Genomic DNA, 15937 nt, shown 5'->3' with positions numbered 1-15937 from the left:
GTGGGAGGGGAAAGGAAGGGAGCCAGCGTGCAGCCGCTGGATTCCTCAGGACGTTGCCAAGGAACGGAGCTGGCTCGGGCCTGCAGCAGGGGAGGGGGGGACCGGGCTGGCCGCTCACTAGGGTTCCTCACATCAGACCTGCCTGGGAAGCTGGACCGGGCTTGAGAGCATTCAAAGGGCATCCTCAACCCCCCATCTGCGGGGCTACCCACATCCACCCGCCCTGGATTCTGGCCTGGGACCCCAGCCCTAAGTAAGCAATAAACAAAAGGACGGAAGAACAGAGTGCTGGCTGCCAGCAGGCCAGGAGGGCCTCGGGACCCTACAGTTTGGATCGGACAAGCTCTCCTTTGATCTGGGAGACACATCCCTCCCACCTCATGAAAGACCCCCCAACCTTTCCCCCTCGAAGCCCCACTGCCCCGGGGGATCTCGTTCATCAATGTATCCCCGAGCCCCGCATGGAGCCTGGCAAACAATAGGGCCTCGGTACAGTACACGTTTGCTGGAAGAATGATCCGGCCCAACTTCGTAGGGACAGATGGTGAAACTGAGGCCCAGAGAAGGGGTGGAATCACCTCAGGTCATTCAGAGCACTAGGGTGGAGAACAGACTAGACATGCACAGGGGCGCGTGTAGTTTAGGCCGCAGGAAAGAGCCCTGGCCTCCCTGCCTCCAGCTGCTCGACCTCTCCTTTCCTCCTTTACACCTGCCGCCAAGCCCAGCTCTGGCTCCGCAGGGAACAGCGTGGCTGCTGGTCTCACCCTGGGTGCAGTCCTTGCCTGCACCTTGGTAGGTGCCCTGAAGAAGGCCTCTCTCTCTTGGGGGTGGAGGAGCGGCTCGGTTCTCCCCCCCGCACAGGAGGGAGCTGGGCTCACCCACGGGGGAGGGGGGCTTCGCAGCTCTGACTTTCCAGGTTCTCCCTCCGTCACGTGACGGCAGGCCAGCCAGCTCCCACCACGCTGGTGGAAATGCATGGAGGCGTGTGGGTGCAGCACAGCCCGCTTTGAGGGCGGCCCTCCCTAAAGGCAATGGCAACAATTCCGGACACCCTGGAAGAGTTCAACGGTCGCCTAGCCCAGCCTGATGCCAGGAGTTACCAATGAACCCCACTCCTATCTAGGTGTCTTTGGCTACCAGCCAACTGGGAACCAGTTTGTCTCTGAGCCACTGCCCCAGCTACGGAGCCAGTTGGTCTAGGCTTGGCTGGGCAGAGAAGTCACAGCCCCTATGGCCAGAGGCCCCCTCGCTCCCCCAAGCACAGTGAGGCTTCTGGGGCATGGAGGTAGGAGGCTAGACGCCCCTTCCCGATGGGGAGGAGCGCCCCTGGCTCGGGCCCATTGCACCAGGCTTGGAGAACCCGTCCCAGCCCAAGCAGATATAAAGCCAGTGACCTTCGCTTTTCCGTCGTCCAGCCCCTCATCTTAAGACTGGGAAAACGGAGGTGCAGAGAGGGACAAGCAGTGTAACAACTGAAGTCCAAGGTTCTTTCTACTCTGCCCATGGAGGTAGGAGCAGATGAAGAAGGGGGCAGGGGGAGGGGGAGAAAGAAGAGAGGGAGGAAGGGCAGGGCAGGGCAGGGGCAGGGGGAGAAGTGGAAGGAGGAGGGGTAAGGGAAGGAAGGGGAAGGGGGGAGGCAAGGGACAAGTCCTAGGAAGCCCTCCACTTCACAAAGGACAAGAACCAGGTTGGGCCAGGTGTTTGGGGCGTTAAGACGCTTGTTGCCCTGGCCCCAGACTTTGCTCCAAAGAAGTATTTAGAAAGCATTTGGAACGGAAAGTATTTGGAATCAGTTGGCCCTGGCGCAGCACTACTTCTGTGTGATCTTGGGCAGCTTTCCTACCTCTCTGAGTTCACGCTTAACTCTGAGACAGGCACTGTGTCAAGCACTTTGTGTGAGTAACTTGGGTCACCGTGACCCAGCGTGTAAGCGAAACACTATCACGGTCCATTTTACGGATGGGGAAACTGAGGAATGCAAGAGTTAAGTAATTTTTCTGAGGATCACCAGCCAAGAAGTGAGGGAGACTGGATTTGCCTCAGCCAGCTGGCCCTGGAGTCTGAGCTCATGACCACCAGGCTACACAACCTCTCTCTATCCCCACTGTGAGGACTGCTGAGGATTAAGTGAGTTTACGCCCATAAGGTGTTCAAACACCAAGTACGGCTCAGCTTTTCCTTGTTCAGCCCCTGGGGACATCGCTACCCTCTTCCGGCCCAGCTCCTCCCCCCACCCCCCCCGCCCCCGCCCCTGCAATATCAGACTGGTCATGACACCCCACTTATCTTATCAAGGTGTTAAGGACTGAGTTTAGATAATTCAGTTTGGACACAGTAACTAGACTTGCAAGTCAGCCAAGACCTGAAGCCAAACATGACTCTGCCACTTGTGAAAAGAATCACCTTCAGCAAGTTACTTAATCTCTCCGAGCCTCAGCTTCCCCATCTGTAGAATGGGATGCTAACGGCGACTTCACCAAACCGCTCACTGGGGGAGTTCATAAAACTAACGACTTTCACAGGGCCAGGCACACAGGAGCCGTGAGTGTTTGCTATTGAGCCCTGGTGTGTGCCTGGCCCTGTGGTGGCACGGGGACTCAAAGGCAAATACACGGAGTCCCTGCTCCAAGGAGCCCTAGCTCGGTAGGAAAGAGAAGTCCTACCACAGACTCTAAGGCTGTGGGCCTGGGACAGGGAGAGAAGGCTTTATTCTTGTCCAGGAATCAAGGAAAGCAGGGGTGAGCAGGAGTTTCAATCAGAAGATGGGCAGAATTTTGCTTTGTTTCTTTTGCAGTGTTGTTTTGAAAAATTCTAAACAATAAAGAAGAAGGAAGGGAACAAAGATCTTTCATATCTTCGGCACCTAAATTCAATGATTAGCATTTTCCCACATTTGCTTTTTTTTTTTTTTTTTTCCTGCCAAGCCATTTCAAAGTAAATTATGGATGTCTGAAACTTTGCCCCTAAATCCTTCAGCACGCATCTCCACAGTATAAAGACACTGTCTTACATAAATATACTATTACCCCACCTAACAAAATTAACAACAATTCCTATATGTCATATAATATTTGGTTAATACTTAAATTTCTCCATTGTCCCCAAAATGTATCTTATAGCTTCACCTTCCTTTCTCTTTCCTTCTTCCCCCCCCTTTTTTCTTTCCTTCTTCCTCCCTCCATTCCTCCTTCCCTCCCTCCCCTCCTTCTCTCTTTTATTTTTGAACCAGGGTTCAATCTAGGTTTCTGCCTTGCAACTGGCATTTATTTTTAGTCTACAAAAGATCCCCTGCACATTCACTTTCTGAAGAGTTTCAAAACTATTGTCTTACGCACTGATCTCATAATTTGTCTAATGGTTTCCTTGTGATGTCATCTAATTCATTCCCCTAACCTATTCACTTCCTATAAATTGCAGTTATATCTACAGGCTCTATTAGACCCCAACTACATGTTCTTGGCAAGACTCTGTTATGAATAATGCTGTATCTTTCACATTACACTGTTATATCCGTCATGGCACACAGGTTGTTCTGCTGCTCTTGGTGGACTGATTGATGGGCACCTACCCTCGGTCTCTCTGCTGGAGAAGGGTTATCCCCATTGTAATTTGTTTTTGTTTTTTGTTTTTTTGTTTGTTTGCTTTGTTTTTTATTTGAGAGAGAGAGAGAGGGAGAGGGAGGGAGAGAGATATCCCAAGCAGGCTCTACGCTCAGCACAGAGCTCAATGTGGGGCTCGATCTCACAACTCTGGAATCACGACCTGAGCCAAAATTAAGAGTCAGATGCTCAACCAATGGGACCACCCAGGTGCCCCTGTCCCCTTTGTGATCTGTAAGTAACCTGCACTGGGCAGATAGGCAGGATTTTGACATACCATTCCTGGCGGAGGGAAAAGCTAACCAAGGGAAAAAGGGGATAGGGAACGGTCCCATGCCATTGGCTCTGAGGATGAAGTAGGCAGGGAGGCTGCTTTGGACACCTTAAAGCTGGTATGAGGAGTGAAAGTTCTGTTCAGGGGCAGAGGGGACCTGGGGAGGTTCTGAGCTGAGGAATAACTAAAGCAACAATTAGAACAGCGCTGGGTGGCAGGAGAAAGGGTTCCTCGGGGGTCGGTGGAGAGGACGAGGAGGGGGCATCCTCCCCACACCTTCCTCAGGCCGTCTAGGAGCCCGCCTAGGTGTCCCAGGCAGCAGGCAGCCTGAGTGTTCTTGTGGGATGGGCTGGACTCCCCGAGCCCCCAGAGCAGAACAGAAACAGCAGAGCAGGGTGCCAGGGACACTCCTGTGGGGGCCCAGGATGGTAGGAGGGACAGGGTGGCCAGTGAGATGGCCATCTCCAGGGCCCCTGGGGGACAGTCCTGCCTAGTTCCTCCCCACCTCACCCAGCTCTGCTCAGCTCACCTCTTTTGGTCCACGAGAAGAGTTGTTCACATGCACTTGGCCCTTCCTCTGTCTGTGCACAGCCCTGGCCATACCTTCTTTTATACTGTGGCAAGATACACATATCGTAAAATTCACCTTTTGCACCATTTCTGGGTGTTCAGTGACATTCACATGTGTGTGTAACCATCACCACCATCCCTCTTTAGAACTTGCTTACCTTGCGAAACAGAACCGCGGGGCCCATTAAACAGTAACTCCCACTTACTCCTCCCCTGGCCCCCACAACCCCCAGCCTATTCTCTGTCTCCATGACTTTGACTACTTTAGGTGTCATAGCGTGTTCGTCCTTTTGTGACTGGCTTGTTCCACTTAGCAGAATGTCTTCAGAAGTTCAGCCATGCTGCAGCAGGGCTCAGAATTTCCTTCCTTTTTTTTTTTTTTTTTTTTTTTTTAATGTTTATTTATTTTTGAGGCAGAGAGAGACAGAGCATGAACAGGGGAGGGTCAGAGAGAGGGAGACACAGAATCTGAAGCAGGTTCCAGGCTCCGAGCTGTCAGCACAGAGCCCGACGCGGGGCTCAAACTCACGGACCCTGAGATCGTGACCTGAGCTGAAGTCGGATGCTTAACCGACTGAGCCACCCAGGCGCCCCGTGGAATTTCCTTCCTTTTTAAGGCTGAGTCATATTCCATTGTGTGTGTGTACCACCTGCTTCTCCATTCACCGGTCAGACACTGGGGCCCTGCCCACCTTTTGGCTATTGTAGAGGACGCTGCTATGAACATGGGTGTCCAAATAGCTGTTCCAGCCCCTGCTTTCAATTCTTTTGTGTACATCCCCAGAAATGAGATTACTGGAAGAGATGATAATTCTACGTTTGATTTTTTGAGGACCCACGATACTATTTTCCCCCATGACCACCCTACTTTACAGTCCCACCACCAATGCACAAGGTTGCAATTTCTCTAGACGCTCACCGATCTTGTCTTTTTTCTTTCCTAAGATTTTATCTTGATTTTTTAAAGACTTGTTTTATTTTTTTAATGTTTATTTATTTATTTTGAGAGAGAGAGAGAGACAGAGACAGAGACAGAGACAGAGAGCCAGAGCTCGTGGGTGGGGTGAGGGGCAGAGAGAGAGAGTGGGAGAGAGAATCCCAAGCAGGCTCCGCACTGTCAGCGCAGAGCCCAACACAGGGCTCGATCCCCCAAACCATGAGCTCATGACCTGAGCCAAAATCAAGAGTCAGGTGCTTAACCGACTGAGCTACCCAGGCACCCTAAGATTTTATTTTTAAGTAATTTCTACACCTAAGGTGGGACTAGAGCTTACTCTGAGATCCAGAGTTGCATGCTCTGTTTTTTCCTTTTTTAAAACAGACATCCCGACCAGTGTGAGTGGTATAGCCATCTGGTTTTGATTTGCATTTTCTTGATGACTAGTGATGTTGAGAATCTTTTCATGTGTTTATTGATCATTTGAATACACCTTGTTTGGCGAAATATACATTCAAGCCTTTGCCCATTTTGTGTAGTAGGCTGTCTTATCTCACTGGCTTAGGCTTATCTTAGGCTATACCTTCTTATCTACTGGACTCTCACAATCTCACGTACTCTTGCTGACCTCATGATAACTGCTTTTATTGCCTCCGTTCACAGAGGGAGAAATTGAGGCTCAGAGACCAGGTAACTTGCTCCAGACTCCAGTGAGAGTTCCTGTGCTTATCTGAATGCATGGCGTATGCTCTTCTGGATGCTTCTCCCTGCCTCCCAGACAAGTGCTCTTGGGTGTCTGAACCCACTGCCCTGGAAATCCCACCATGAGAGCCAGATCTGAAGGGGAGCAAAGGCCACTTGTGCCAAGATGTCCACTGAGAAAATAATGAAGATGTCCCAGGGACAGCAGGGTCCTTTTCTGTTGTTTGGGCAGAATGAGCTGAGGGTAGAACTCCAGGAAAGCAGGTCCAGACGAGTTGAGGAGCACACGAAGGAGACGCTCCCCATACCCACTGGCGCTTTCTCCCCGCGCACAGCTTGGCTGTGCTTCCCAGCATCCCTTGCAGGTAGGGTGGCCACGTGACTGAGTTCCGCCAATGGCAGGCGGACAGAGGCGAGGAGCCGCGCTTCCTGGCCTGGCTCGTGAAGTCCTCGCACAAGTTTACGTTCTCTTTCCCCATCCGCGGGAGGTTGGGGAGCCGTCCGGGTCCCGGAGGAGGGTGGGGCCGTGAGGAGGAAAGAGCCTGGGTCCCTGAATGACCCCGTGGAAGGTAGGAGCCCACAGACCAGCATCAGGTGTCACACGCGAAGAAAAAAGCTCCTGTGCAATTGAGCCACTGAGATTTTGGAGCGGTTTGTTGCAGGAAACAGCCTTTCCTGACTAATACACCTTCCTCCTCCTCTGCGGTGACGCTTGAAGGGGGAAGGCTGAGGTTGGGTTATTGAATCAGTGACTAAATGACTGACTGACTGACTGGCTGGCTGAATATGCTGGTTAAAGCTCTAGACTTAGGGACCGAATGAGTGATTTCATCAGATCCTCCTGACAAGAGGGTGGGGGAGGAGGATGGGGGGCGGGGGATGAAGGTGAGGCCCGGTGGACGAATGTCTGGAGCTTTCTCTCCGCACCGGCACAGCTGCTCCCCAGGTCTGACGTCTAATCCTGGCTTCCCACCGACTCACAGGGTGACCTTGGGCAGTCCAGCTCACAGGTCAGTAATGTTAAGGGCTTCCCCGTGGGAGAGAGGAGGCGATCGTGCCTCCTGCCCCACCTCCCAGGGACAGCAAATGCCAAGGCACAAAGCAGACACTGTGGTAGAGGGTTTATTTTTCAGAAGGCCCGAGGAACTGGGGCAGGACAGGAGGGGAGAGCAATCCCAGGACGCTTGAGGGCCCTATGCGCAGGCAGTGGGCAGGTTAACACTTTCAGTGTTCACGGTGGGCAGATGACCCTGGGCTCCCGGCCCTGGAAGACACTGAGTTTTGCTCCCCATGTCTTGGACCTGAACCCCACAGCAACCCCATAATATGGGTCTTCTCATTCTCAAGCGAGGCTCAGAGAGGGTCAGTGGTCTCCTCAGATTCACACAGCATCAACCACCCTGCTAAACTGCACCACGCTCCCTTGGAGAGAAACGAGCACGTGTAAAGTTTATTTCCTTGACCTGGAGAATCTGTTGTCCCCAAGGAAGTGCAGAAAAGCCCCAAGTCTCAGGCCTTATCCTGGCCCCTCCCAGCTGAGAACAATCTCCACCCAAGGCTCTTTCCCTTAACTATACCCTACACACTCCCAGGGCCAGGAAAGTTCTACCTCGTCCCCCTCCCAAACAGTTCCTAAAACTTTTCCATTCAACCCTTTGGCCTCTTAAGCATTTGCCCTCTTTTCTTACAGAAATATAATTAGAGCTTGCAATATCAAGCCAAGGGTAGTCATTCACACCGTAGCATAAAGTTGGTTATCAGTTATTTGGGGAAGGAGAAAGGGAAAGTGGGGAACTCTGAAGCGGTCAAGCCTGGGTGTCAGAGGTTAGAGGAGCAAGAGGGAAACCAGAAAGAGTCAAAAAACCCAACACAGAGGTAAGATGGGGAAGAGAGGTGAATCTGGGTAAATTTGAGGTTTCACAATTGACTCAACTGGCTGCTTTCTAGATGAACTTGAGTCTCTGTATTGATGTGCGAGGGCCTTTGGGGGACGGGCCATGGCAGAGGAACATTATTTTTATTGATTCAGTCTGTAGCCATTCATTGAGCCCTGATTCTGAGCCAGGCCCTATGCTCTGCGTTGAAGGCCAATGGACAAAGTAACAGGTGTGGGACCTTGATCCAGCCACTGGGGCGGTAGGACGAGTTCCCCAAGTCCCGAGAATTCTGGGTAGACCATGATCAAGGCTATTAAGAGGGGACAGAGGGCCAGGGGACATCTGAAAAATAAAACTCAATTGCTGGCTGCTTGGGTTGAGCAGTGCCTCGGAGGGCTGGTAGGGGTGGACACACACAGGTGGTGGGGAGGCATCCTGGGCGTCAGGTGCCAGTCTGGAAAAAGACCTGGAAGTGGACATGTATGGCACGGATTTGGACAACAGGGAGCTGGAGTCCAACACGTGTGAAGGGAAATGAGGCAGGGCTGGGGACAGGGGTGCCAGGCTCAGGAGCTCTCACCTCAGCTTGGGGCAATGGGGAGCCATGGAAGAGTTTTGAGCAGGAGAGTAACTGACCAGGATTACGGCCCCTCTGGCTGCGGTGGGGCAGAGAATGGGTTAGAGGGACAAGAGGGGAGATGAGTGACAGTGTGGAGGCTCCTCGGAGGGTGACAGCTACAGGCACAGAGATAAGAGATTGCGGAGAGATCCATCGGCACAGGCTTGTGTTGAGGGGTGGCTGTAACAGCCGAGAGGTGGGGCTCTGTGAGCCTTCCTGGAGGAGCCAAGGCCACGGTCATCAGGGCAGGGCCCTTTCTCATGGGTTCATCTTCTGCAGAATCTTCTTCACCCAGGGCAGCCTGGGGTCAGCACAGATCTCCCGGTCCCTGACCGTAAGGAAGCTGGAAGGAGACACCAGGGAGACAATGAGGGAGCATTAGCGTGCAGCAAGAATGCCACATCCCTTCTCTGGAAGCTTAACATTTATGAGTCACTTACTGTATGCAGAGATGCCCACTAGACAGAGTCACTTCACATTTACGAGGCACCCACCCTATGCGGGGGTACCTGCTATCTAGAGCGGTTCAAAGGTTACGAGGCCTCTGTTGTATGTAAACTTACTTCTCAAGCGGGGAGAGGGGAGAAGAGCAGCTAGAATTTCCTGGACTCTTCGTCTAGGCTTGAGGGCCAGGTCAGGCCAAGAAATAGAATGCCCAAGAGTCTCGTGATCATTGCTGATATTGCCTTGGAAGAGAGCCAAGAGCATGAACTTTGGAGCCAGATCCTCTGGCCCAGCTCTGCCATTGTTAGCACGTCCCTTAGTTTCCACATCTGTGAAATGAGGATAATAATCGTGGTCCTCACAGGAGCTGAATGAAGATTAGATGAGTTAATATAAACGGAAGTGTTCAGAGCAGTAGGTAGTAGGTGCTCTGTAGCCCCGTAACTGCCAGGAGCTGGCCTGGACTTTTAACATTGATTTTCTTTTCTTTTCCTTGTCTTGTCTTTTGAAAGGTTACTTCAATGTTTATTTATTTTTGAGAGAAACAGAATGTGAGCAGGGGAGGGGCAGAAGGAGAGGGAGACACAGGATCCAAAGCAGGCTCCAGGCTCCGAGCTGCCAGCACAGGGTCTGAAGCGGGGCTCAAACTCAGGAAACTGCGAGGTCATGACCTTAGCCAAAACCAAGAATGAGACACCACTCAACCGGTTGAGCCACTCAGGTGCCCCTTAACATTGATTTTCTTAATAAGTCCTTACGACAACCCTATGAGGCCCTGTCATTCTATCCATTTCACAGGTGAGGAAAGTGGGGCCTGAAGGGGTAAAGCAGCTTGCCTGAGTGCCTGAGCTGGTCAGATCTGATTCACTGTGCCCCCTGGGGGCCCAAAGCACAAAGCAGAGGACTAGGCACTGGCCCAAGATCACTTAGCAATTGCGGGCTAAGTCTCCCACTTTGCCCAAGGTACAGTAAGTACCAGACCAGGCCCTTGGGGCTCTCAGCTGTTGTGGGCAGGAGTGGACTTAAAGCTGGCCAGTGGTCAGAAACATCCTCCCCCCCCCCCCCCCCCCCCCCCCCCCCCCCCCCGCCCAGCCCTGCTCCCTTCCTGCCTCTGAAGAGCTTGTCCATGAAGCTAGAAGCTCTGGCTTCTCTTACTCCCCTGATCTGCCCCCCACCCCACAGAAAACCAATGAACAGAAAGAAAAAGAGGGCAGCAGTGTTGATCTTGGCCTCGTGGGCAGCTTGCCCTGGCTGCTGTGTGACACTGGGCAAGACTCAGCCCCTTGATCTCCCCATTTGTCAAGACACATCCTTTCTAGAGTCCCTTCTGGCTCAAAACCCAATTATCACATGTGCTGTCTTTGAGCATCTGTTATATGTCAGGCATCGAGCATCACACCCTCCACTTACTATTACTGTGCCCTGTGACACTCAAGAGGCCCCAAAACCTCTCTGGGCCCATTTCCTCACCTGCAAAAAGGGGGTCATAACACTACCTACAACATAAGGCTGTTTCAAGGATTAAATGTGTTAATATTTATAAAGTGGTTGTAACAGTGCCTGCATTTAGCAAGCACTCTCTACATGTCTGATAAATAAAAATAAATGAAGGTGATCACTTCTGTTACACTGATGGGGAAACGGAGGCTCAGAGTCAAAGTGACAAAAACCTACTTCAGCCTTCTTTGTTATTCACCTGCAGCACCCCCCCCCCCCCCCGCCCACCGTGAGGGATGGTCAAGAAGTAAGGAGGAGCAAATGAAGAGATAATGAAGGAGCCCCAAAGGGGGTCATGAGCCCCTAAGCCCAGACACCCGGGTGAGGGGCTTGGCAGGCAGCAGTCTGGAGGAGCTAGAGCCCCAGGGACAGGCCCCGTCACTTGGCCAGTGGCAGGCACAGGCCCGGGCTCCAGGCTAAGGAAAGGGAAGTAAAGAAATGGAGGAAAAGAGGCAAAGGAGAAAAAGAACCCCAGGAGAAAGCCCTGGACAAGGACCCAGGAGTCCTAGTTCCAACAGGGTAGCCTGGAGCAAATCACTTCCCCTCCCTGCACCTCTTTGTCCATTCGTAAAATGGAAACAGAGGCACTCAGCCAGTTGAGCGTCTGACTCTTGATTTCGGCTCAGGTCGTGATCTCCCGGTTTGTGAGATCGAGCCCCTCCTTGGGCTCCTTGCTGACAGCGCAGGGTCTGCTTGGGGTTCTCTCTCTCTCTCTCTCTCTCTCTCTCTCCCTCTCTCTCTGCCCTTCCCCCACTGACACTCTTTCTCTGTCTCTTTCCCAAAGTAATAAACTTAAAAAAAAAAAAAAAAACAAAACGGAACTAATCGCGCTCCTAGTAGTTCTGCGGGGAGGGTTAGCCGAGTTAGCACGGTCACCCCAGAACCACGCCTGGCCGTAGGACGCGCTCTCTGTCACCTCAGCCGCCTTCTGGTAAGAATAGGCTGCCTCCGCCAACTCCCAGGTGCTGGGGAGGATGGGCCCCAGATGCTTCTGATGGGAGCACCCCGCGCTACGGCTCTGCGCTGCCTCCACGCACTAGGCCCTGGATCGTGTAAACCGCCAGCTGGTGCCCTGCTCATTCAGCTCTGCGTCCCCGGAACCCGGCAGGCCGCCTGGCAGGCAGTAGGCGTCCAAAATAATTTGTTGAATGATCGCATGATTTTTTTTTTTTTTTTTTCTCGGTACACCCCCGGGCTGGGCCGAGCCGTTTCAAGGACGGAGACCAGCTGCACTCCTCCCGTCCTTGGGTCTGCCCACCCACCTGCTCCTGGGCCCTCCTGAGCCAGCCCGGCAGGCTCTCCAAGCCCCTGCGTCCCCAGCTCCGTACTCACACCACGCCGGGCCTCCGGCAGGAGTCTGAAGTCCAGTAGAAATACTTCAGCATGCGAGAGGGCAGGGGGTGGCGGAGGTAGTCTCGGCAGCAGACGCTGTCTTCCACGTTGGCGCCGTAGGGGCCTGGAGGAGGGAGACGTGCAGAAGACTCACGGGCGGGGCACAGACGGGTGGCTCTCAGCCCCAGCCTCTGAGCCGGCATTTCTGTTCCCGTGTGGCAGGCCGGTGCCCGGAGGACTCCGAGTCCCCGGAGTCCCCATTCTCGGGGTCTCTGAGGGACACTGAGGGCCCAGTGTCTCCGATCCAGGTCGGTCAGGTGGAGGCAGGGGGATTCACAACCACGGAGATTCAACGATGCCCGGGGCCTCTAGGCGGGACCCAGAGACTCTGCACAGGACGAAGCCCCGGCTACTGCAGGCGAGGTCCATGGGCCAGTGCTATCAGTGTCACCTGGAGCTTGTCAGAAACGCTCGGCACCCAGCCCCGGCCCTGCTGAGTCCCACGCGCGTCTTGACGAGTCCCCGGGCAATCCAAGAAGTCTGCTACGGCTCACGCCTCCCGTGACCTTCACGGTGCACGCGGGGAGGCTGAGATCCAGAGAGGGAGACGATTTGCCCAGAGTCACACAGCGGGACTCTGGAGAGTCAGGATAAGGACTCGGGCAGAGTCCAGTCATGCAGACCTGGGTACGGGGCCTGCTCTGCCCTGAGTCACCAGGCCTTCCTGGGCAAGTCATTTAACGTCTCCGAGGCCCAGTGTCCTCCTCTGGTGGAAGGGGTGATAATGGCACCAAGTTATGGGGCCTTCCATGCAGGAAAAGCCCTCAGGAAACCCAAAGACGGCTGCCCGTCTCCCAGCCCAGTGCTCGTGCCCTTATCCAACACAGGGCAGGAGGATTTACACTGAGATGGAGAAGGGAAGGGAAGGCCTCGGTGTTGAGGGCAGGTTCTGGAGCAAAAATGTAGTGGTAGAAGAACAGGACCAGTTTCCCAAGGGGACATCCCTCATGCCAGCTCCTTCCTTGTCCCGTCCCACATGGCTCCTTCTGGTGGCTCCTTCTCCACACCCCAAGCATCCTATGCTTGAGTTCTCTGGAGTAGAAGGACAGCAGGCCATGTCCACCACAGCCCCCCACCCCAGCCGAGACAGATCCTAGACTCCAGGCCTTCAAGACTACCCATTGAGGGCGCCTGGGTGGCAGTCGGTTAAGCATCCGACTCTTGATCTCGACTCAGGTCACAGTCTCAAGGTTTGTGAGTTCGAGCCCCGCGTCAGGCTCTGTGCTGTTGGCACAGCACTTGTGCTCATGCTCCCTCTCTCTCTCTCTGTCAAGATATAAATAATAAACTAAAAAATAAAAGACTACCCATTTAACAGATGTGTAAACCGAGGCCCAGAGAAGCCACATGACTAGTCCGGAGCCAGCGGCAGACCGGGGTCATCTGCTCTCAGTCCACTCCTCTTTCCGCTACATGAGGAAGATACCCCAGTGTCTGACCCTGGCCTCTACGGGGAGTCCTCCCTCTCCCCAGCCTCACCTGCCTCAGTTGCCTGAAGTGTCATAGCAAGGAGGACAAGGACAGCCAGGAACAGAATCTTCGGGCTGGCCATGCTCTTGTCCTATGTGTCCCAGCTCAGGTGTCTGTAATCACCGGATGACAGGCGGGCCGAGTATTTAAGCACTTCGCGACACCCACGAGCCCCAGACACTCTTAGTCACCGGTGGGTCCAGAATCTCTGACATTCACATTACGAAAGAAGAACTCCCGCTTCCTCCAAATAAAAGGAAATTCTCTGTGGCTTGGAACAGCTCAGAGGGGACCCCCGCCTTGTCCTTCCCTCTGGGTCTCAAGAGACTTGCAAAATCCCCCTTGAGCTGGGCCTCTTAGAGGCCTGTGCTCCCCAGAGTCCTCACACTGTAGGGCCTTCACCATGTCGCTGGATATCTCCGGGATCAGTCCGCCCATCTGGAAATGGGGGAGATGGTTTCACAAGCCTACCTATTTACCCCAGTGGTTGTTTGTAGGGCAAGTGAGAATGTGGGCAGGAGCTGCCCAGACCTTAACCCTCACCTGGAACAGAGGCCCATCCGTACCCTTGATGAACTTCATCACTGATCTGTCTTCAAAAGGAGAGGCGTGAGAATCCCCTGGGCTGGTTTCTGTGGCCATTACTAGCATCTTCTGCCGCTTCTCCCCAAATCCCAGCTTGGGCCAATGCGTGATCCCCTCAACAGTTTCAGAGAGCTTCCACACATTTCCATCTTGCCTGTTCTTTCTTCCCGGTGGTCTCCAAGCTCTTCCTCACCCATCCCCTTCTCCATCTCTCACCATATCCCACTGACGCTACTTCCTACGTGTCTCTTGGATCTGTCCCCTTACTTCCGTCCCCATTGTCACTGCCCAGTCCAGGCCACCTCCACCTTGGGCTCAGATGCTGGCCCCCAATCCCCTCTCCACACCACAGTGGCCAGAGCGTGGCCCAGATTCAGTGCGCAGGCCTCTCTCCTGTTTCAAAACCCAGCTCTGGCCCTTTGACCTGAGGGCAGAGCCCAAGCTCCTGACTGTGGCCCTCAAGGCCTCCTTTCCAGACATGCTCCCTTCCACACCGGTCTCCCTCCCCTAAGAGATCACACCACACTCCCCTTAGTTCCTCAAAGAGGTCTACAGACTGTCCCTGGCCATCAGTGCCCTCTTTGCTTCCCCACCACACGAACTCCTACTCATGCATCATTTGAAATGTCACCTTCTAGGTAAGCACACCCCCTCAGGACTTGAAAGTTCAGTGGGGTGACTTGGAACATGGGCCTGAGCAGATTATGTCAGGTTTTGCCCTTCTCATACCCCTTCCCAGAAGCCAAACTCTACCTCTTGGAAGGCGAGGGTCTATTGTTATTTGTGTTGGTATTCCCAGGGTCCACTGAGAGTGGGATACACTGTGGGTGCCCAGAACACATCTAATGAAGGAGGAAACTGCAGCTCAGAGAAAGAGGGGATTCACCCAAGGTCACACAGCCAGTAAGTGGCTGAGCCAGCCTTGGAATTCAGGACTTACCACTCCATTTGCAAAGGGACCCATCCATTCATTTATCCATTCATTCGGCATGTATTTAATGAGCCCTGTGGTGGATAAAATAATGGTTCTCCCAATGTGCCCACATCTTAATTCCGAAACCTGTGAATATGTGACCTTACAGGGTAAAAACAACTTTGCAGATGTGTTTCAGTTAAAGAGGGTAAAATAGGGAGACTTCCACAGTCATTATAAGAGTGGGTCAGACTCAGCAGGAGACGGAGTGACAGAAGCAGAAGCCTGGGCGACGCAGGACTGTGAGCCCAGGAGTGCCGGCAGTCTCTGGAGGCAGGAGAAGGCAAGGAAACAGATTCCCCCCTAGAGCTTCCAGAAGGAACACAGTCCTGCCAACGCCTTCATTTCCATCCACTGAAACTAATTTAGGACTTCGGGCTTCCCGAACCGTAAGATCATAAGTTTGTGTAGTTTGAAGCCACTAAGTTTGTGGTCATGTCTTCCAGCAGCAAGAGGGAACTAATGCAAGCCCCTGTCGTGTGCCAAGTGCGTTGCCAGGATCTGGGACACGCCAGGGAACAGGTCCCTGCTATTGTAGATCTTACCCTGGAGGCTGATGGTAAGCAGGCACACACCAAATGGGGTATAATATCAGGCTATGGGGAGCGCCAGGAAGAAAATCAAACAGAAAACAAGAGACCGTGACTACAGGGAAACGTTTGGGCCTCTATGAAAAGGTGACATTCGAGCTGACATCTAGAAGATACCAAGGAGCCTGCCAGGGAGGAGAAGACAAGTGCTAAGGCCGTGGCAGGGTGAGAGAGGGCTGAGCAGCTGGGGCAGAGAGGTTGGGGAGCAGGTGGTGGCCAGGTGGGAGAGGGGGGCAGGGGCGGGCAGAGCCTGGCAGCGGCGATTCCTATGAGCCTCCTAACGGAGATGCACCTTCAGTGCACGGCATCGCCTGGGAAGACCTCTTGGCAAAAGGTGTCACCCAAAGGCGGCCACAGAAGGGCAGATACTGTATGATCCCACTCCGATGAGGTTGCTAGTAGTCAAAT

General features: G+C 53.4%; 1 protein-coding gene across 3 annotated transcripts; it reads right to left on the bottom strand.

Annotated features, from left to right (window-relative positions):
- Window positions 1-7188: 7188 nt before the first annotated feature.
- CCL22 (C-C motif chemokine ligand 22) lies at window positions 7189-14825 on the bottom strand. 3 transcript variants are annotated; one of them, XM_045442852.1, is made up of 4 exons: window positions 13391-14825; window positions 11852-11975; window positions 9142-9389; window positions 7189-8921 (listed from the first exon to the last, which is right to left on the bottom strand). In XM_045442852.1, the coding sequence occupies exons 1-4, from the start codon at window positions 13461-13463 to the stop codon at window positions 8866-8868; spliced, it is 501 nt and encodes a 166-aa protein (XP_045298808.1). In that variant the 5' UTR covers window positions 13464-14825; the 3' UTR covers window positions 7189-8865. The 3 variants fall into 3 exon arrangements, with proteins under 3 accessions (XP_045298808.1, XP_045298809.1, XP_045298810.1); XM_045442853.1 differs by lacking the exon at window positions 9142-9389 and having other exon boundaries at window positions 13391-13657; XM_045442854.1 differs by lacking the exon at window positions 13391-14825 and having other exon boundaries at window positions 11852-12210.
- Between the last annotated feature and the right edge of the window lie 1112 nt (window positions 14826-15937).

The sequence above is a fragment of the Leopardus geoffroyi genome, chromosome E2 (genome assembly GCF_018350155.1).
Source record: "Leopardus geoffroyi isolate Oge1 chromosome E2, O.geoffroyi_Oge1_pat1.0, whole genome shotgun sequence".
NCBI classification, from domain to species: Eukaryota; Metazoa; Chordata; class Mammalia; order Carnivora; family Felidae; genus Leopardus; species Leopardus geoffroyi.
This window is presented reverse-complemented; position numbering and strand designations above follow the sequence as displayed.

Bases quoted from the DNA above. Each gene is read 5' to 3' on its own strand.
- CCL22 (XM_045442854.1), bottom strand. From the start codon at position 12,054: ATGCCGGCTCAGAGGCTGGGGCTGAGAGCCACCCGTCTGTGCCCCGCC. The intron at 9,390-11,851 runs GTGAGTACGGAG...ATCTTCATTCAG, and splicing joins TGCCGGAGGCCCGGCGTGGT to CTCCTGTGAGGACCACGATT. The intron at 8,922-9,141 runs GTAAGTTTACAT...GTCTCCTTCCAG, and splicing joins CCCCTCTCCCCGCTTGAGAA to CTTCCTTACGGTCAGGGACC.